We start from the raw sequence: 20881 nt of genomic DNA on the forward strand, positions 1-20881 counted from the left end.
ACCTTCCCGCACAGGCTCCTGCCAGTGAGCTGGGGTCAGGTCTGCCCACGAGCCCTTACTGCGCCTGACGAGACTTGGCAAAGGCGTGTGTCTACTCTTTGCAGCAGGAACCCTTCAACTGCGTGTGTTATGAATAAGCTGTGCGGTCAGTGTGCGGGGCCCAGCACAGATAAGGACGAATCTGACAGCAACAGCTTTTACATCACTATTTCCCTAGGGAAACAAATGAACAAACCCGAGAGACAGGTTTTTCCCCAAAATATCCAGACAGACTTTTTCTAAGATACTCAAAACAGGCTTTTCCCAAGTCTTGAGGAGGGAACACGCTTTGCGCCCGTGACTCACAGGATGAAGTGCTCGCACTGTCTTGAATGAAGAAGACCCAGATGAATGTTGAAACGCGTCGGCCAAAGCCGTCTGCTAGTCACCAGAGACCCACTCTCCTCTTGGATGCCCTAGACCCCTCTCACTCGTTAGCTCGGAGCTCATCTCATCTGTTCTATGATTTCCAGCCATGTACGTTCTCCACACGTGTGCAGTTAAACTAGGGTTGCTCTTAAAAACACATTGCTCAAAATAACTCGCTATTTGTTGGGCCAGGGAGGTAGCTCAGCCTGGTAAGAGCACCAACCTGCAATCCTCAGACCTCAGAGGGTTCAAGTCCAAGCATCACTTTCCAACACAGCATGTGTTCTAGTCCTGTTTCTCTCAATGTAGTAAATATTTTTAAAACCATTAAAAAACAGCTTGTTGTAAGAGGCAAATGTATCGTTACAGAAATAACTATCAATGACTCTAAGGTGGTGGTAATGACAGTGATAAACACATCGAGTGTTTTCACTGAGTGCTTAACCAGTGTCAGGTAATTTTTTAAGTTACTTTGTATCTCTAATTATTTTATTTGACAGGACAGAGAAAAATTGTGAGGGGAGAGGTAGAGAGGGAAAGTGAAAGGGAGACACCTGCAGACCTGCTTCAGCACCTGTGTAACTCCCCCTGCAAGTGGGGACCAGGGGCTTGAACCTGGGTTCTTGCACGTGGTAACAAGATGAGCTCAGCTGGGTGCACCACCACTTAGCCCCATGCCAGGCAATTTTTTAAAAAGTATTTTATCTTAGGGAGTCAGGCTGCGCAGCGGGTTAAGCGCACGTGGTGCAAAGCGCAAGGACCAGCGTAAGGATCCCGGTTCGAGCCCCCAGCTCCCCACCTGCAGGGGAGTCGCTTCACAGGCGGTGAAGCAGGTCTGCAGGTGTCTGTCTTTCTCTCCCCCTCTCTGTCTTCCCCTCCTCTCTCCATTTCTCTCTGTCCTATCCAACAACGATGACAATAATAACTACAACAATAAAACAACAAGGGCAACAAAAGGGAATAAATAAAATAAATTTTAAAAAAGTATTTGATTTTATTGTAATGGGGTGGGGGTACGGAGTCAGAGCCCTGCTCAGCTCTGGCTTCTCGTGGTGCTGGAGATCGAACCCGGGACCTCAGAGCCTCAGGCATGGAAGTCTCCTGCAGAACCACTTTGCTAACTCCCCAGACTCCAGGGAATGTTTCAAGTATTTCATAAAAACTAATTCATCTAAGTAAATCAGAGTAAAAAGTATAAAATGAGAACATTTCAGAAGTATTTGGCTCAAGCACAAACAAGTGTAGAGTTTAGCAATGAGAACTGAACACAGCAAAGCCACTTCAAAGGGAAGTCTAGCCGAGTCTGTTTACTACACCAGACTGATGTCTTCTGACTTGGCAAAGAAACGGAAATGGTCCTGAGCACGGCAAGCTGCCTTTGCTAAAACCCAAGGCACCAGCAATGCACTGTCCACCTGTTGGGGCTTCAGAACTTCAGTTACTGAAACAAACTGAACAGGAGTCACCGAAAATTTCAGTTATCTTTAAAAAAGGGTCCGTTTTTGGAGCCTGCCACTGACCTACCTGAAAAGCCTGTTTGTTATTGTAGGTCTTAAGCTCCTGATACCCCGGACATGCTTCTTTCTAAAATCGATCCTTGCAGAAGCGATAAATAAGAAAAAGCTTGTGACTACGTGTCCTGCAAAGAATCTATGTTTATTTGGGGGCCCTGACGGCGTTTCTCTCCCCACCCCTCACGGCTGCAAGAATCCCAGTTCAGCTCACATCGGCTCTCCAGGCGCCTCGGCGCCTACGCACGAACCCTGGCACAGGCCCATCATGCCCAGCGCTTTACACTGAAAGTTACCACCACTTCCTTGGAAGCTTACGTGCGCTCACCTGCTGGGTGTTAACCTGGACTCAAAGCTGTTGGCCTTCATGGTGATGGTGTCTGTAAACAGCACGTCTTTTGCTGGAGACGCCAAAGCCTCCGAGTGTGACAGGGACGGGTGCATTCTTTGCTGCTGCAATCTTTTCAGCGTGGCGTAGCCGAAGGCATCTCTAGGACTCGTGTAACTGAAGTGACAGTCTGCTAGACTTTTAACTGTGGCGACAGATGGGGCTTTGAGGGACTGTGCTCTTCTGGGAAGGGTGTGGGCAGAGCCTGGAGGCACCAGGGACACGGAGTTTGACTTGGAGAGGGAGAGGTGGTTAGACCGGGCAGTCAGGAAGTGGCCGGCCCTCGCGGTCCTAGTGCTTACCACAGTGCTCATACTGCCACAGTCTGTGTCCACAGCCGCCGCGTCCACACCCACTGTCTCCCGGGAGGGGCTCGAGCTCATGGAGCTGATGCCACTCGTCGTAGTGTCTGTGTTGAAACTCTGGCTTCGGATCTTCATATGTGAGCTCGTGGAACCTTCCACAACCAATCTCTCTCGGCTGGTGTTTTCTTTGTGATTCTCTGTACCGAGAATCTTGTTGAACTTGAAGTCGCTCTCCCCGAGACTCGGAGTACTGCCCGTGTCTTCCACACGCTTACTGGCAACGAATGAAGTTTCTAACTGTAGCGTTTTCTGCACTATGGGTGAGGGGCTGATGAAGTCGTCGCTGTGACTGATGTCGACACTGGGCTCCGTCAGAGTTCTGACTCTCCTGCTGCTCGACTTACTCTCAGAGGATGATTTCCCTCCTTTTGGGTCACTGCTGCTACGATGTTTTTTATTAGGTAAAGTAAGAGAATTTAAGATGCGATTCTTCACAAGTTTGCTGGAAGCAAAGAAAGGGAATGAGTTTTTATCCTTGACAGGTCCTGGCCGATCAAAGAATGCAGGTTCCGCGTCTTCGTGGATGTCAAGGAAGAATGTGCTGGTGGTGCTGCTGCCGAAGCGGTCGTCTTCCAGGATGAACATACCTGCGATCGAAGGGCTGGTTACTGACCGTCCGCCTGGAAGGCCGCGCTCAGGAGGCCACATGGAGCGGAGCGGTCCACGGAAAGACACTTCAAAGGCAAAGTCTCCAACCATGGAGCTCCACACGCTCCAAGCTAGGTTTTTAGCAGAAACTGCTGCGATTTCTAAAGGAAACTATAGGGTTCACTACGGTCTAGCTTATCATGCCCCTTCTAGGGCTATTTCATTGAGTGTCAAAAACCTCCAGACAATCAGAATAAAATTAAAGAAGAACTGACAATACGCTAATTCAGGCTACATGATGTTTAGCAACTTTTTCCTTCAAATCATAACAGATAGTACAAAAGAATCTTTAAGGAATGCATTCCCTTAAGAATAAAGAACAGTAAGGGAGAGCACAGGGTGGAACTCAAACTGGGTGTAGTGTGTGGCATCAAAGCAAAGGGCTCTGGGAAGGAGGAGAGGGACAGGATGAAGGGACATTGAGCCTGGTGTGATTCCTATACAGGGAGTCGGGAGACGAGAGGCTGTGTCTCCATGTTAAAAACTACACTGGAAACCATTAGCCTCTCAATAAAAAACAAAAACAAAAATCCTAATCTTACAACAGACTTATAAAGAGTTAAGTCACATTTTGAATTTATATTTAAACTGATTCTGCTTATTCCTCACTGATCTTCAAAACAAGAAACATTTAAATTCAGTGTCCAACTTGAACATACTCAAGCTAGGATACGGACTTCACCTACAAGATCACATTTTATTTTCAACTTCCCTGTTTAATAATCATAGATTACTTCAAACATACATTGAAAGGAAAAGCAAAATTCTAAACTTACACATTCAATTTATGTTCATATTTTCTTGGTTTTTCACACATCATTTCCTTATCTATCTTACCTTTTAAACTCAGGTTGTACCTTGTAATCAAGAAATATAAAACTGGCATACTTTACAGTGCATGGCATATTAGATCTTGCAAGCTACGGTGTGCTAATGCTGCCCCCCCTTCCTCCTTGCAGAGCCAGGGCCTCACGCATGTGTGATATAACCACTCAGGGAAACTTCTTTCCCCGTCGAGAAAGAGGAGGATGCTGCAGAACTAGCGCTTCTACTGTTGCCGTGACCCGCGAGGCACGGGCTTGAGCCTGGACCATGTGCACAGCTAGGAGTGCACCCTCCCTGCTGTCCTCTCTCTGGAGCAACGCTGTCTTACTTTCATTTACTTCTTTTCATAAGACCAAGAGAAACTGAGAGGACAGGTAGACAAGGAGAGAGACAAAGCAAGAAAGACAACTACAGCAGGGCTTCACTGCTCGTGAAGCTTCCTTCCTGCAGGCCCAGGGCAAAGCAGGCACACTGCGTCACTATGGGGTGAGAGACTGTCTGCCCCGAATGGCCTTCTGAAAACAAGAAGCACACATTCAACTCAGCAGACTGCGTAAACCACGTGCTGCTGAACTGATTCGTATACTCAGCCTCTTCAGTTTCCTTAATCTAAAATGTTTAGTGCTTCTACTGAAAATAAGCAAAAAAGCATGTGAATATATATATATATATTTTAAATATTTTTATATATTTATTTTCCCTTTTGTAGCCCTTGTTATTTTTGTTGTTATTATTGTCATTACTGTAGTTATTATTGTTGTTATTAATGTCATCGTTGTTGGATAGGACAGCGAGAAATGGAGAGAGGAGGGGAAGACAGAGAGGGGGAGGGGAAGACAGAGGGGGGAGGGGAAGACAGAGGGGGGAGGGGAAGACAGAGAGGGGGAAAGACAGACACCTGCAGACCTGCTTCACCACCTGTGAAGCGACTCCCCTGCAGGTGGGGAGCCGGGGGTTCGAACCGGGAACCTTAGGCCAGTCCTTGCGCAGGTCCTTGCGCTTTGCGCCATGTGCGTCCGCTTAACCCACTGCACAACCGCCCGACTCCCAAATATATTTCTTAAATAGATTCTGGCTCAAAAATCTATATGTAAAATGCGAATGGTCCTTCTGACATGGTGGAAAGGATTCTTTTATTGGTTGAATAGAAAGCAAGGAGAGCATGTAAGTTGGTATCTATACTCTCTAGAAAAGTCATTGTCTAGATGCTACGAGTTAACAGTAAAAAGGAAGTCAGGATCACACTCCCGCCCTGCACTCTGGTGTTAATTCTGGCCTGCTGGGAACCTGATGAAGTACTCACTGGACGGCGCAGATTCACTTTCACTATTATGCCGAGAACTGGTTGACTCTGAGTTCAGGCTGAGGGTGCTTGGGATAGACGACAGCTCATTACAAAGCTGGTCCACGTCATCTGGAACCACTGGCCACAGATGTCTGCGACTGTGCCTTACAGCATCCCAGTTGTGACACTTGAGAATATCACAGCCTTGCTTGGTTTTGGCTATGAGCCCAAGGACATATACACAGGTCCTGCACACGGGAGATACAGCAGTGACAGCTTACAACTCTAACCACACGACAACCAACAGCTATTATGTACATTTAATTTTTCACAGTGATTCAACATGGTGTGACTTGGGAAAAATACATTAAAGCTAACCAGAAGTACATCAGAAACGCTAAATAATATGAAAGCCTTCCTAACAAAAAGTAATTAAAATAACATCATTTAAAAACCGTAACATATTTTAAGATACAAAGGTCTATATTGCTTTTTCTGCGACCAGTCAGGAATTCCTAAGTTCCTGGGTGACTAAGCACTCACTACCCTCTCACCGTGTCCTCAGCAGGCAAACTCTATCTCGTATCTGAATGACAGGCATGGGACAGACACTGGGGGTTCACGAAGCTGCTGGGTCAGGTGCCTTTAGAAACCCTGTATCACCGGGCCTCTGGGTGAGCTAACAGTGCCCGAGGATTAGCCAGGCAGCAGAATGCTCTTCCCGCCGGCTCGCCGGCTCACTCACGTACCCTCTGACGGAAAGAACCTCACAGTGTCTCGCAAGCTTGAGTATATCGGGAATCACATTTTCTTCTTGAAGTAAGTTGAGACCCCAATTTGATGAGCCGATATTTCCCTGAAAAAAAGTACTTGTATTTACAAAAGTTATCTATTAAGATATCTTAAAAAAAAAATCTATAAAATAAGGGTCCTGGAGGCAGCTCAATGGTAAGAGTGCTGGACTTGGATGCGTGAGTTCTTGCCCCAGGTTCAAGCCCTGGCAGTCTTCCTGCCTCTCTCCCTCTCTCTTTCACCTCCATGAAAATAAATAAATCCAAGAGACATAGACAGAGAACAGAAGAAAGGGGAGAGAGAATGGGAGGGGAGAAGGGGAAGAAAGTATGGGCTAAACCTCAAATGAGAAATACCAGGAATGACCTCTGTTTATCTCAGCAGGAGAATATAACAGTTAACCAGGGTTTACAAGTACAGAAAATACTGAATGGGTAGGAATAATCTTTATTTAAAAATATTAATCTAAGATTAAGTTTCAAAGAAAACAGTTTTTATTTAATATTAATGAAAAAAATAATTTTAGAACAACAAAGATCTTAATAATAAATAGTTTTTATTTAATATTAATGAAAAAATAATTTTAGATCAAAAAGATTACAAACCAAGGCCCAGAGAGATGCTTTTAGTTTTTTTATTTCTTCCCACTTATCCAAATCTGGTGCGCGGACACTGTGGCAGAGTTCTGTAATAATATTCTGGAAAAAGGGAAAAAACACCATACACTTGACAATATGTTTTTAATCTATTTTCCCACTGCATCTTAAGACCTATGTGAGGCTAGCATTAGTATTTTTGCATATTGAAAATTCTAAAACGATCTATGTAAAAATCTTAAGTTTCAAAAGCAGCATGAGGGCCTCAGCTCTGAGCTCATATTCCAGAGTTGACATCACCTGGAACCTTGGGCGAGCTCCTTGGTGTCCTCCTGTCTTGGATCCCTGCTGTCAGTGATAGGAACTGTAGCACCTGCTGTCACGATGCTCAGGGGGTCATCACCAACAGCGAGCTGAATAAGGCACTGCATCTCTGCTTCTAGAGCACCACCAGCAGCAGGCTGAATAAGGCACTGCATCTCTGCTTCTAGAGCACCACCAGCAGCAGGCTGAATAAGGTGCTGCGTGTCTGCTTCTAGAGCACCACCAGCAGCAGGCTGAATAAGGCTCTGAGTGTCTGCTTCTAGAGCACCACCAGCAGCAGGCTGAATAAGGCGCTGAGTGTCTGTCTCTAGAGCACCACCAGCAGCAGGCTGAATAAGGCACTGCATCTCTGCTTCTAGAGCACCACCAGCAGCAGGCTGAATAAGGTGCTGCGTGTCTGCTTCTAGAGCACCACCAGCAGCAGGCTGAATAAGGCGCTGCATCTCTGCTTCTAGAGCACCACCAGCAGCAGGCTGAATAAGGCACTGCATCTCTGCTTCTAGAGCACCACCAGCAGCAGGCTGAATAAGGCACTGCGTGTCTGCTTCTAGAGCACCACCACCAGCAGGCTGAATAAGGCGCTGCATGTCTGCTTCTAGAGCACCACCAGCAGGCTGAATAAGGTGCTGCGTGTCTGCTTCTAGAGCACCACCAGCAGCAGGCTGAATAAGGCGCTGAGTGTCTGACTCTAGAGCACCACCAGCAGCAGGCTGAATAAGACACTGCATCTCTGCTTCTAGAGCACCACCAGCAGCAGGCTGAATAAGGTGCTGCGTGTCTGCTTCTAGAGCACCACCAGCAGCAGGCTGAATAAGGCGCTGCGTGTCTGCTTCTAGAGCACCACCAGCAGCAGGCTGAATAAGGCACTGCATCTCTGCTTCTAGAGCACCACCAGCAGCAGGCTGAATAAGGCACTGCATCTCTGCTTCTAGAGCACCACCAGCAGCAGGCTGAATAAGGCACTGCATCTCTGCTTCTAGAGCACCACCAGCAGCAGGCTGAATAAGGCACTGCATCTCTGCTTCTAGAGCACCACCAGCAGCAGGCTGAATAAGGCACTGCATCTCTGCTTCTAGAGCACCACCAGCAGCAGGCTGAATAAGGCACTGCATCTCTGCTTCTAGAGCACCACCAGCAGCAGGCTGAATAAGGCGCTGCGTGTCTGCTTCTAGAGCACTACCAGCAGCAGGCTGAATAAGGCACTGCGTGTCTGCTTCTAGAGCACCACCACCAGCAGGCTGAATAAGGCGCTGCATGTCTGCTTCTAGAGCACCACCAGCAGGCTGAATAAGGTGCTGCGTGTCTGCTTCTAGAGCCGTAGCCACAGCATCATTATTTCTTGTAAAGAGAAAGTTACAAGCCACCGTGTGGATTTTATCCTACTACTGAGAGACAGGCAAATCATCTAAACCTGGGGTGAATTAAAAGTGAACAGCAAGCTGTATGCCTCAAACGTCTTCATGCAGGAGACACAGAACAGACTTCCGCACAACCTTCCTCCCACAAAGAGCACGCATATGAGGAGCCGGAGCCCACCGACTGCACTGTCGCCACCCACACACACAAGTGCATCTGTAACTGGTACTGCATGTTTCCCTCAAAACAGAAACTCATGTTTGGAATCCTTTTCATTCATGCATTTGTGTTATGGGCTGGGAAGGGGGCTGGTGGTTCGTGGCAGTCTTTCACACACAGGCCACCTTTCCTCCCTTGCTAAGCGCCTGGGAGACGCTCACGCCTAGCCTCGGCCCTTCCCCCGCTGTGCCAGGACCCCAAAGTCCCCACCCCACCCCGTGGCTCTTCCTTACAGTCCCTGCTTCAGCGCAGCACACCACAGCAAGTGCAAGCTTCACTGCTTTCCCTTACAATCCTTCTCTCCTTACGTTCCACCAGTGAGTGGGATCATGTGGTATTGGTCCTTCTCTTTCTGGCTTATCTCATTTAACATATTACAGTTGTGAACAGGATACTGCACTGAGGAGATGACCTCACCATGGTTGTGTGTGTGTGTGTGTGTATGTGTGTGTGTGTGTGTGTCACGAATTTCTTAGCCACTCCTCTTGTCACTGGGCATCTGGGTTGTTCCAAGTTCAGGCGACTACAAACTGGGCTGGCAACACTGAGGGGCACAGACCTCATTGTATAGATAGGTGTTTTCTGTTTTCTTTGGGCAAATCGTCACACGGTCAGACGGCAGGTCCACTTGTAGAGTTCTGGTGACTGGTGTCCACATCCACATCGGCACTGTGAGAGCGCCTCCCCCACAGCCTCTCTCTCCAACAGCTGGTGTTTCTGTTTCCCTAATATGTGGTTTCTCATAGCTGTGAAGTGACATCTTGTTTTTATTTGCATTTCCTTGCTCCTTCGTACTTGGGCATCTTTTCCTATCTGTGTTTGTCTTTTGGAGAAAACTGTGCCTATGTCCGCCTCCACTTGTCAGTGGGGCTATCTGTTCAGGGAGCTCTTTGTGCATTTCAGTTGTCAGCCCTCTGTCCGACGCAGTGAGACTCTCCCCACTCCGTGGGGAACTGCATCACAGAGCAAAGACTTCACATGCTCCAGGTCACTTTTCACTGTGACAAGGGGCCTCTGCAGAAGGTGACAACGCATCAGGGCACACGTGCCCGGCTTCAATACGGACAGACTTGGTCACCAGAGAGATGGCTTTAGAAGCCACCACGCTACTGACTTTGATGCTTTTAAGAAGCTTTTGCAAATACTTTAGTGACACTGTGTTTTTCCTACTATTACAGCATTTTAAGACAAGCAGACTGTGTTTACCTGTACTTCCAACAAATGGCAGCCCGTCTTGTGGTGAACCAGTTGTCCGTAGAGGTGCACAGGCAGGTAGACATGAGGACGCTGCGACCTGTACAAGGCAGATGAGTGACTGGTCTTCCACATGCTGATTCAAACTGCCTCCCCACGCAGGGCTAGTGCGACACATCCAAACACCCCACAAAAACACGGGCATGGAGGGAAAAGGGAAAGGGCTCTCTGACAAATCCACAGTTCAGCTGGTCTCAGAATAATGGTTCAGAAGCAGAGACAGCATGATGGGGGGGGGGGCGGCGCATGTCCGAGTCTGTTCCATTCAGAGTATTCAGCACCTTGTGAACACCGCCGGGATTCTGAGCGACCAGCAGCCACAAAGCTAAGTGTACAGAGAGCTACATGGGATTCTGAGTGACCAGCGGCCACAAAGCTAAGTATACAGAGAGCTACACGGGATTCTGAGCGACCAGCGGCCATAAAGCTGAGTGTACAGAGAGCTACACGGGATTCTGAGCGACCAGCAGCCACAAAGCTGAGTGTACAGAGAACTACACGGGATTCTGAGTGACCAGCAGCCACAAAGCTAAGTGTACAGAGAACTACATGGGATTCTGAGTGACCAGCGGCCACAAAGCTGAGTGTACAGAGAGCTACACGGGATTCTGAGTGACCCGAAGCCACAAAGCTGAATTTACAGAGAGCTACATGGAATTCTGAGTGACCAGCGGCCACAAAGCTGAGTGTACAGAGAGCTACACGGGATTCTGAGCGACCAGCAGCCACAAAGCTAAGTGTACAGAGAACTACACCGGATTCTGAGTGACCAGCGGCCACAAAGCTGAGTGTACAGAGAGCTACACGGGATTCTGAGCGACCAGTGGCCACAAAGCTGAGTGTACAGAGAAGTACACGGGATTCTGAGTGACCAGCGGCCACAAAGCTGAGTGTACAGAGAGCTACACGGGATTCTGAGTGACCCGCAGCCACAAAGCTGAGTGTACAGAGAGCTACACGGGATTCTGAGCGACCAGCAGCCACAAAGCTGAGTGTACAGAGAGCTACAAGGGATTCTGAGCGACCAGCGGCGGCCACAAAGCTGAGTGTACAGAGAGCTACACGAGATTCTGAGCGACCAGCGGCGGCCACAAAGCTGAGTGTACAGAGAGCTACACGGGATTCTGAGTGACCAGCGGCCACAAAGATGAATGTACAGAGAACTACACAGGATTCTGAGCGACCAGCAGCGGCCACAAAGCTGAGTGTACAGAGAGCTACAAGGGATTCTGAGCGACCAGCGGCGGCCACAAAGCTGAGTGTACAGAGAGCTACACGAGATTCTGAGCGACCAGCGGCGGCCACAAAGCTGAGTGTACAGAGAGCTACACGGGATTCTGAGTGACCAGCGGCCACAAAGATGAATGTACAGAGAACTACACAGGATTCTGAGCGACCAGCAGCGGCCACAAAGCTGAGTGTACAGAGAGAGAGCTACTCGGGATTCTGAGTGACCAGCGGCCACAAAGATGAATGTACAGAGAGCTACACGGGAATCTGAGCGACCAGCGGCGGCCACAAAGCTGAGTGTACAGAGAGCTACACGGGATTCTGAGCGACCAGCGGCGGCCACAAAGCTAAGCGTACAGAGAGCTACACGGCAATTATTTTCATGACTAGTCTAAGACTGTCTAGCTGAAAGCGGCGAGCCACCCCGCTAAAGCAGACCGCACCTCTGGTTACTCCGACGGACGTAGTTGTCACCATCGACTGGCTTCCTGTAAGTGGTCAGCGCTTCGTTGAGCTGTTCTTCAATCAGGTCGACGTATTTTGAATTATATTCCTAGAAGATGACATTTTGACAGAACAGAGTATGAGAACATTTGCTGAGTTTATAGTTAAGCATCTAGGAATTCTTGGAAGGATAATCCCCTTTATTGAGAAAGACCTCCACTTGAAACTTCTTAGAATAAATTGGCAGGACTTCTTTGGATAAACAGTTCAGCGGTATTCATGAAACTTTTAAGTTCACATACTTCTGGATTCTAGACATGTGTACAATTAGATATAGCTGCACAAATATGCAAACAGATGTGTGTGAGAACACCCAGCCAACACTACTCATCAAACTAATACGGAAGCTAATCACACCACTGGCAACACCACTTCAATGTGTTCAAAATTCCATCATCTGTCATCGCCAACAACATACAAAGGATCACCATTAAGAGTCTGTAATCTCACAGAGTGGAGACAGCATAATGGTTATGCAAGCAGACTCTCATGCCTGAGGCTCCAGAGTCCCAGGTTCAAGCCCCTGTACCACTACAAGCCAGAGCTGAGCAGGGCTCTGGTAAAAAGAGTTTGTAGTCACGAAACTCTTACTGACGAGCCCTTATATATTCAGTCATCCAAATCAGAAAATGTAGGAGTCAGTCTGAGGGCTGAGGGAGACTGTACAAACTATCAGGCCCGTCTCTGAGGCACCAGGTGATTATGGTTCCCAGCACCTTACTCCAGAGCTGAGGTGACACAGAAGCTAAAAGAGAAAAGGAAGGAAAAGAAAAGAGAAGAGAAGGAAAGAAAAGAAAAGAGAAGGAAAGAAACGAGAGGAGGAGAAGAAGAGAAGAAGCCCACCGACACAGCTACCCATTCACTACCCCCGGCAGCTCGCAGGGCCTTCTCAGCTGACTGTTTACTGCCCAGAAGACGCAGCCCCGTCTCCCGGCCCGGCGCGGAGGGTACGGCACGCTGCTACCGGGTCCTGCAGCTGCATGGACCAGCCACTCGCTCTTAGACTCGCGGAAGCCCTTGGGTCCCTGGGCCACAGGCTGACGGTGACTGCTCTCCGGTGGTGGCCTGGAGGACCACACTGAGCAGGGCGCCTGGGCCTCCGGTACCTCCCACAGTCCAGCGCTAAGCCCCAGGAGGCTCGGCGGAGCGCCACTTTCAGCCCCAGCTGTGAAGGGCAGTGATGGGCAGTGATGGGCGTGCTGCCCTCCTTGCTCTCCTTTGCACACCTCCCTCCAGGCCCCTGCCCACTTCCTCCCCAGGAACGTGTCACAGGCCTCAACTCCCCAAGACTAACGTCTGCTGTGAAAACAAGGCTGCTCCCCTGGCTCTGCATGGCTTTTCTCAGCGTCCTACTTGCTGAGTAATTTCCAAATGCCTGATACAATACAACAATCGACTTCAATACAGCAGTTTGGTTAAATACCTTGCATTTAGGAAACAAAGCTGTAACGTCTTAGGTGAGTTCTCCAAATTATCAATCCTTGAAAGATTTCTGGGTGGTGGCGCACCTGGCTGAGCGCGCATGTTACAGAGCGCAAGGACCCAGGTTCGAGCCCCTGGTCCCCACCTGCAGGGGGATAGCTTTGCGAGTGGTGAAGCAGGGCTGCAGGTGTCTCTCTATCTCTCTCCCTCTCTCTCACCCCCTTCCCTGTCCGTTTCTACTTGTCTCTATCCAGCAAATAAAGATAATTAAAAACTTGTAAAAAAGAAAAAAGTTAAGATTTCTAACCTGAACTTGCATACTTTTGAAAACCGAGAATTCTTAGGACATGCGGTTCAATAAAGATAGCATAATGACCTGAGCGGAAGATTAACCTCAGAACTCACTCACACTGGAGTTGACTGTTTCCCTGAGGTGTGATGCTCTGTAATGCTTCAAACGGGCCAGGCAGTGGCACGCCCAGTTAAGTGCACACAGTTTTAAGCACAAGGACCTGCACAAGGATCCAGGTTTGAAGCCCCAGCTCCCCACCAGAGGAGGAGGCACACACTTCACAAGCAGCAAAGCAGGTCTGCAGGTGTCTTTCTCTCCCTCTATAGTTCCCCCTAATTTCGTAATTTTTTTCTGTCCTGTGTAATAAATTTTTTTTTAAATGGCAGTCAGGAGCAGTGGACTCAAAATGCTAGCGCCGAGCCCCACAAAACCCTGGAGGCCAAAAACAAAAAGTTTCGAATAAAATGACGCCGGAAACGGCCTGACTCCTAACCCCTTCAAGGCGCTCTCTTCTGTCCCCGTACTATCTACAACATCAGGTAGTCTGCGCTCATGTTTATGTCGGCTACAGGGCTAAAACACAGCTCCATTAGATTATTAAGAGTTCTTTTAAATCTGCATTTAGAAAATGAGTAGAGTCTTAGCTTAAAAGGGTTCTTGCATCCAGCAAGATAACCCTCCTGGGAAGGTGTCTGCTTTGCCAGGCCTGACTCCATCTGCACTGGGGAAGGCCTAGCGCTATGGGCTCCGCCCGCCCTCTCCCCCTCTCTCTGTCTCTCTGTCTCCCTCTCCCTCTCCCTCTCTCTCTCTCTCTCTGGAAAGTCAGTCAGGAGCAGCAGTGAAGGCCCAGATACAACAACAAGCAAAGGGCTCACATGGAACTCTAGGCTGCATAAGAGACCTCAGAATACGAGTAAGGATGGCAACTCAGGTTGGAAATCATACAAGTAGGTCCTATCAAGTTGATGGCAGCATTCTGATTGCTAGTTGTAGTTTAACTAGAAACAAAAATAATTGTAATAAATAAAAAGAATAATCTGCAGCACAGCTTCCCATGCGTATTTGATCTCATTCATTTCAAAACACTAATGAATGCCATTCAAAGACAAGGTACCTTGTGCCACTTTTCCAGCTGCTTGGCTAGGTAGCCCCTTTCATTCAGATAGGAAAACCCTTTTGGAATAGAAAGAAATCTGTAAAATAAAACAGGCAATAGTTTAACAATATATTTGGAGGGAAAATGACTATAGAACGAAACATGTCAAACAACACCATTTCCAGCGCTAAGAGACTGCGGCACGGGAGGCGGCGCAGTGGTGGTGGGTCGGACTCAGCAGCCTCAGGCCGTGAGGTGGGTGCCCAGTCTCACGTGTGCCGGAGTGGTGCCCTGGTCACCCCCTCCCCTCCCTCCCTTCTTAAAAACCAATCCTTTGTAAAAAGCTGTTTCTAGTCATCTATGCCGGGGTGGGGCTCCATGCCTCACAGTGCAGCAGCTGACACCTGGGTACACACAGCCTGTCATCTCCCTGTCAGAGTCTCTGCAGACTCTCCCCTGCCACGTAGGGCCCTCCCCCTGCCCCAGAGTCCTTTGCTTTGGCGCAATACACCCCATGCAGCTCAACTTTTGCTTCCTACTTTCCCTCTCTGTCCTTATATCCTAAGTTCCACCTATAAGTGAGACCATTCGGTATTTATTCTTCTCTTTTTGGCTTCTTTCACAAAAGATCTAAAAACAAACAAACAAACAAACAAAAAAAACTAAAAGAACTGATAGATTTTAGGAATAGCTCCTTCCTAACACTAATAACACTAAAAGGTCAACTACTTAAACGTATCAACTGCAAAAAAAAAAAAAAAAGGTCATGATCACTGCAAAACACAAGTCTAATCACAGTCAAGAGAATGTAGTACCTCAAAATCCTGAGGTGCCAGCAAAGCAAACAGAAACCTCAAGGGAAACCGTAGGTCTCTAAGACAGGCTCCTGCAGAAGCCAGCACGCATGCTCTTCCTCAGAGCACACTACCCTCCCCTCAGAGCACACTCTCCCTCAGAGCATGCTACCCTCAGAGCACACTCTTCCTCAGAGCACTCTACCCTCCCCTCAGAGCAGACTCTCCCTCAGAGCATGCTACCCTCAGAGCACGCTACCTTCAGAGCACTCTACCCTCCCCTCAGAGCAAGCTACCCTAAGAGCACACTACCCTCAGAGCACACTCTTCCTCAGAGCACTCTACCCTCCCCTCAGAGCACGCTACCCTCAGAGCACACTCTTCCTCAAAGCACTCTACCCTCGCCTCAGAGCACGCTACCCTCAGAGCACTCTACCCTCCCCTCAGAGCACGCTACCCTCAGAGCACACTCTTCCTCAAAGCACTCTACCCTCCCCTCAGAGCAAGCTACCCTCAGAGCACTCTACCCTCATGTGCGCCCAGTGCTGTCAAACACACTCAGTGAGAACAAGACCAACAACAACAGACATTTACCTCAGGAGGAGAAGTGAGCCCTTATCCCCAAGGTGGGATAAAGCTGGCTTCATTTGAATGAGCGCATGGAGGTTGGCCTAAAATAAACGATCATTACGAAAGTTAACAGGCAAAAAAAGGAAAATTATTTCCCAAAAGTCGATTTTATAGATATTCTAATTTCACACTACTGATTAAAATGGAATCTTTTCATGAGATCATTATGTTATCATAAAATAAAACCCTTCACCTTGTCTTCACACGCCTCGTCAAGAATATCAAGAGCTTCAGAAGAAATTGTTTTGTTCTTATCATGCAGTTGGGTCACCAGTAATTCAATTCCCCAATTATTGAAAAACTCAACATTCGCTCTCAACAGGACTCTCAGATGCTTAGTGGCATACAGCCTGCAGGCCTAGGGAGAGTAAAAACAAACAACCATCAAAACCAACCAACAGGAAACGAAGAGCCCATCTGACTTTACTTGGGGATAGCTGGCAGTGACATGCCAGCTCTAGACAGACGCATTTTTTACTGCGCACCAAAGGAAACGTGAGCGTCTATCTAGAAAGCCCCAACCCTTTATATGGGGCGGCGTAGAATTCTTAGAAAGCCCCTTAGAAGCAAACATTTCAAGCAAATTCTACTGCATGTGCTTAGAATTCATAATCAGTCTTAACTTGGCAAACGTAACAGATTACCAAACACACAGCCTTCCTGTGGGGCTGTACTCACGTCAGTGGCCGCGGTTAGGATTTTGGAGAGGATGACTCTCGCCAGCCCATCTCGGCTGTAGTCCAAGCTGGAAACAGTCAGTTTAAGCAAGTGATCTTGGTTTTTCAAGGAGCAAAGGTTAAGGAGACTAGAAGAAGAAATGGAACACAATGGCGGTTACTAGGCACTCCTCAATCGAATGAGTGTATCACTTCCTAACAAATACATAAACTCCTAATAGATCTCTGCATTCCTGATACAAAATATTTCTTTCTTCAGCTTGCTCTGTTTTTTGGTTTTGTTTGTTTAAGTGGATCCCGGGCCTTGTGCACACAATTCCAACACTCTCAGACACTTTCCACTCCGACAAGAGAGGAGCCAGCACACGGCACAGTGGTGCACACAAGACTATCACGCCTGAGGTGTGGAGGCCCCAAGTTCAAGCCACAGCACCACCGCAAGCCAGAGCTGAGCTGGTGCCCTTTCTGCCCGGCTCTCTTTCTCTATTTTGGCAAAGTCAAATAAATCTCAAGAGACACAGGGACAGAGAAGGAAAGCCACCCTACTACACCACAGCTTCCTCTGCTCACTGAGCACGTGCCATGTGGATCACATGCAGACACGCCCCAGCCAGCCATCTCCTCAGCCTCTCAGATTAAGAACGTACTTGGTGACAATACACACACACAAAAGCAGCAATGCAACAATGCAACACTATTAACTTTTTTGTATTTTAATAAAACTTATTAACGTGTGTCAAGACTAGAGGTATTAATTCTGTCACGCTAAAATGGTGTTTACACGCGTGGGTGAAACAAGCTCTCGGGATGCTTACCACTGAAACACACTGCATTTTTCCAGCATTTTCACCCCATGAGGGTGACAAGAAAGCGTCCCAATAAATAAGAAGTAGTGTTGACCTAGGGTAGTCAGCAGACCATTATTCTGAAGACTTCTCTCAGGCTTCATTCCAGAAGAGGTGCTGAGCCACTGGACAATATCCTTGACCAGGTCCTCTAAGTACCCTTGCCCGTCCTAAAAGTAAACACGGTGGTAAACACGGTGGTATTTTTAGAAAACTGCCTGGCGCCCACAGTTAGAGAGACCATCTCCAAGCAGGATAGACAGTGATGCCGATTGCTAACGACAGACCCGTAATGGAGTGTCTGCTGTCTGTAGGCCCCTCCAGCACAAGGCTGCACAGAAACCACATTCGGCTCCACTTTGAAGGATGAGCCGGTCTTACAGGAGGCGCGTGATATGCCCGGGTCACCCGGCTCGCTAGTGGCCAAGGCGGGAGTCCCATCACTTCTAGCCTTTTGAAGCACAGGCCATGCACATCAGAAATGGTGAAGGGACTCTGATGACAGGAGTCCGCTCTTACTCAATATTCAAAGCGCCCATTACCTCTTCGGACTCGAGAAGAAACTCTGTGAACTGACAGCCTACCACCGTGAGCTGCTTGGACTTGGCGAAATCCAGATCCAGGCTGGCGTACAACCTGCTGCTGGGCTTGTAGAAATACAGCAGTCTGCGCACAAACCTGGGTCCGAACAAACCGAGCAGTGGAGTGAGAGACGGGGCGACTATTTTAGCCTCTGACATAAAAAAAGCTCTGCAAGTATTCTGGGTCTAAACCACCGAGGTAAAAAATGGCCAAGAATGTTTGGGCCGGGCCAGGAGACAGCTCGGTCTCTGAGCACACACCAGAGGCCCAGGGTGCGAGCTCAGAGACTCAGTCAGTCAGAGAGCGGCGCTCTGGCTCTCTTACAGTCACCATGCAAACAGGCGCCTCGTGATGGTGACGGTGCCGTGGCCAGAGTGCTTGGAAGCATGGGTCCCCAAACCTCATCCCTGGCATGCTACATGCCAGGGCGGAGATAGCAAGAGGCTGGAGGGGCTGGGGAGACCAGCTGTCCTGTTTCAGCTCTGGCTCGCGTGAGCAGGTCTAGGGCTTCAAGCTGACGCCCTTCCGCCAGAGCTGAGCAGCACTGGTCCTCTCTCTCAAGCCCTTTTTCTTTCTTAAAAAATAAATAAGCTCATTCGAGAGAGAGAGAGAGAGAGAGAGAACGTCTGGAGCTTTCTGTTTCTAAAACAACATTAAACACATACATATGAGGGGGGGGCATATGTGGAGCAAAGCACAAGGACCAGCTCAAGGATCCCGGGTTCGAGCCCCCGGCTCCCCACCTGCAAGCAGGGTCACTTCCCAGGCGGTGAAGCAGGTCTGCAGGTGTTTGACTTTCTATCCCCCCTGTCTTCCCCTCTTCTCTCCATTTCTCTCTGTCCTATCCAATAACAGCAGTGACAATAATAATAATGACGACAACAACAAGGGTGACAACAAGGGCAACAAAATGGGAAAAATGGCATCCGGGAGCAGTGGATTCGTAGTGCAGGCACCGAGCCCCAAAGATAACCTTGGAGGCAAAAAAAAAAAAAAAGTACATATGCACTTACTAGAAACCGACTATTATTAAAATGTAGGTATGCCTTTTAAAACAGCAGTCATCATTTGCAACGGGGATTAGGTTTGCCCCGATGCAAAGTCCTCTGAACTCACATACAAAGCAGCTTGTCCATACCTGTGCAGCTGCTCATCTTTGCAGCTCCTCAAGTTCACATTTGGCCACTAGAAAGACAGTATATATGGGTCTGTCACTCTCCAGATACACAAGTACGATGAATTGTAATGGATGTGTGGTGAAGACAGTCAGTCAGCACCGAAAGTCTCGTCATACCTTGAGAATTGTCCCTATAAGATTCCAATTCCATTCCAGATTCTCTTTATGCTGAAGGACTTGACAATCTCTAAGATTCGTCAGAAGAGCTTCCTCTGTGTCCTAAAATCATCAGACCAGAAAGGGGTGAGCTGAGCTGCCCTCATCAGCTAACTGTACAGTCCAGAAGACATGAATATATTTAAAGGATGCTGTCAAGGCTTTTTCACTTTCAAAAGTTGTAAAAATAAAAACCTGTATGATCGTTTTAACTTTGGATCCACTCGAGAATCCAGTAGCATGAAGGAAAGTGCAAAGTCAAGCAGGCACTCGGGCTAAAACCCAGTGATTATGAAGTAGGCGTCTAAGCTGCGGGGATCACGTCCCAGGTAAAGCACAGGGTGTGCTCATCTGTAACCTCACGGCTGATCCCAGCACTTCCTATGTCAGAGCAGAAACCTGAGCCTCTTGTCTCATTAAATTTTAAGGTGGGGGGTAAGGGTAGATAGCATAGTGGTTCTGCAAAGAGACTTTCATGCCTGAGGCTCCAGAGTCCCAGGTTCAATCCCCCGAACCACCATAAGCCAGAGCCGAGCAGGGTTCTAGTTAAAAAAAAAAGTAAAGGTGGATAAGTAGAGTGTGAGCGTGTGTGAGCGTGTGTGAGCGTGTGTGTGTGTGTGTGTGTGTGTGTGTGTGTGTGTGTGTCTGCGTGTGTGCACAGGATGAGAATAATCAAGAAACAAAGATGAAAATCACAATCTTTCTGCCGGTACCTTAAGAACAAATAGATCTTTCTGAACTCGGAGACACTGCTCCCGTTTCTGGTGTGTGGCAACTGCCTTCTGAATGATGTGATCCAGATGAAGGCTGTAGGGCTTAGGTCCGCGTTTCTTCATCTCATGGAAGCGCTTCAAACAGTTCAGGGCCACACTGGCTCGCCTGGTGGGGAGAGAACCTGGTAACGCTGGATGAGGCACCATGCTTCCTAAGAGATTGCTTTAGGACTTTGGTGACTTACTGAAACTTCAATGAATTCACTGTTAGAGATCAATACTAAAAAACCAGAATTCGTCAAATTTGGAACCATAGAGTAAAGACCAACAAAACCAGTTTTCTGGTTAGAACAAACAGGATTTCAAAGGCTCTGAATATGTACTTCCTTCTGTTTTTCTCTATGATGGTCGGAACACTGAGCAACTCCCTCCAGAGTCAGAAAGCCAGCCTCCTCCTTACAGGTTTGAAAACTTGGAATTCATAGTTAAGTCCCAAATCCACCTGAAACCGATTTTATGGTACGAGGCTAGAATATAATTCCATGTTTCCTCTATCAGCATAATCAATGACCTCACTATTAACAGAAAACTATTTTCTCAGTGGCCATGATCCTTTGAGAAATTACTTTCACTATCTTGCTTGTGGTATGAAAAAGTGGCTTTCAAGCATTCGCAGCCACCAAGCAGTACAGACCAAACAGGCCTGCATCTCGAACCCTCGGACGTGCTCAGGTGATGACAATCCATTCTCACAAAATGTGCTGACGTCTCAGCAGGACTGAGACGAGCAGA

At 48.1% G+C, this 20881-nt stretch overlaps 1 protein-coding gene across 5 annotated transcripts in view; it reads right to left on the reverse strand.

Annotated features, from left to right (window-relative positions):
* Positions 1–20881, reverse strand: part of RICTOR (RPTOR independent companion of MTOR complex 2) — an 85729-nt gene that overhangs the window by 13110 nt on the left and 51738 nt on the right. For all 5 annotated transcript variants that reach the window (XM_060190976.1, XM_060190975.1, XM_060190977.1 and 2 more), the window contains 15 exons: positions 20090–20255; positions 19338–19439; positions 19182–19228; positions 18004–18139; positions 17432–17631; positions 16618–16744; positions 16133–16297; positions 15904–15980; positions 14534–14612; positions 11645–11754; positions 9924–10011; positions 6828–6920; positions 6180–6286; positions 5449–5678; positions 2248–3259 (listed from right to left, as the gene is read on the reverse strand). In XM_060190976.1, the coding sequence (XP_060046959.1) occupies positions 2248–3259; positions 5449–5678; positions 6180–6286; positions 6828–6920; positions 9924–10011; positions 11645–11754; positions 14534–14612; positions 15904–15980; positions 16133–16297; positions 16618–16744; positions 17432–17631; positions 18004–18139; positions 19182–19228; positions 19338–19439; positions 20090–20255 (2739 nt within the window). The remainder of the gene's footprint in view (positions 1–2247; positions 3260–5448; positions 5679–6179; positions 6287–6827; positions 6921–9923; positions 10012–11644; positions 11755–14533; positions 14613–15903; positions 15981–16132; positions 16298–16617; positions 16745–17431; positions 17632–18003; positions 18140–19181; positions 19229–19337; positions 19440–20089; positions 20256–20881) is intronic.

This window comes from Erinaceus europaeus, chromosome 5 (genome assembly GCF_950295315.1).
Source record: "Erinaceus europaeus chromosome 5, mEriEur2.1, whole genome shotgun sequence".
In the NCBI taxonomy this organism is placed as follows: domain Eukaryota; kingdom Metazoa; phylum Chordata; class Mammalia; order Eulipotyphla; family Erinaceidae; genus Erinaceus; species Erinaceus europaeus.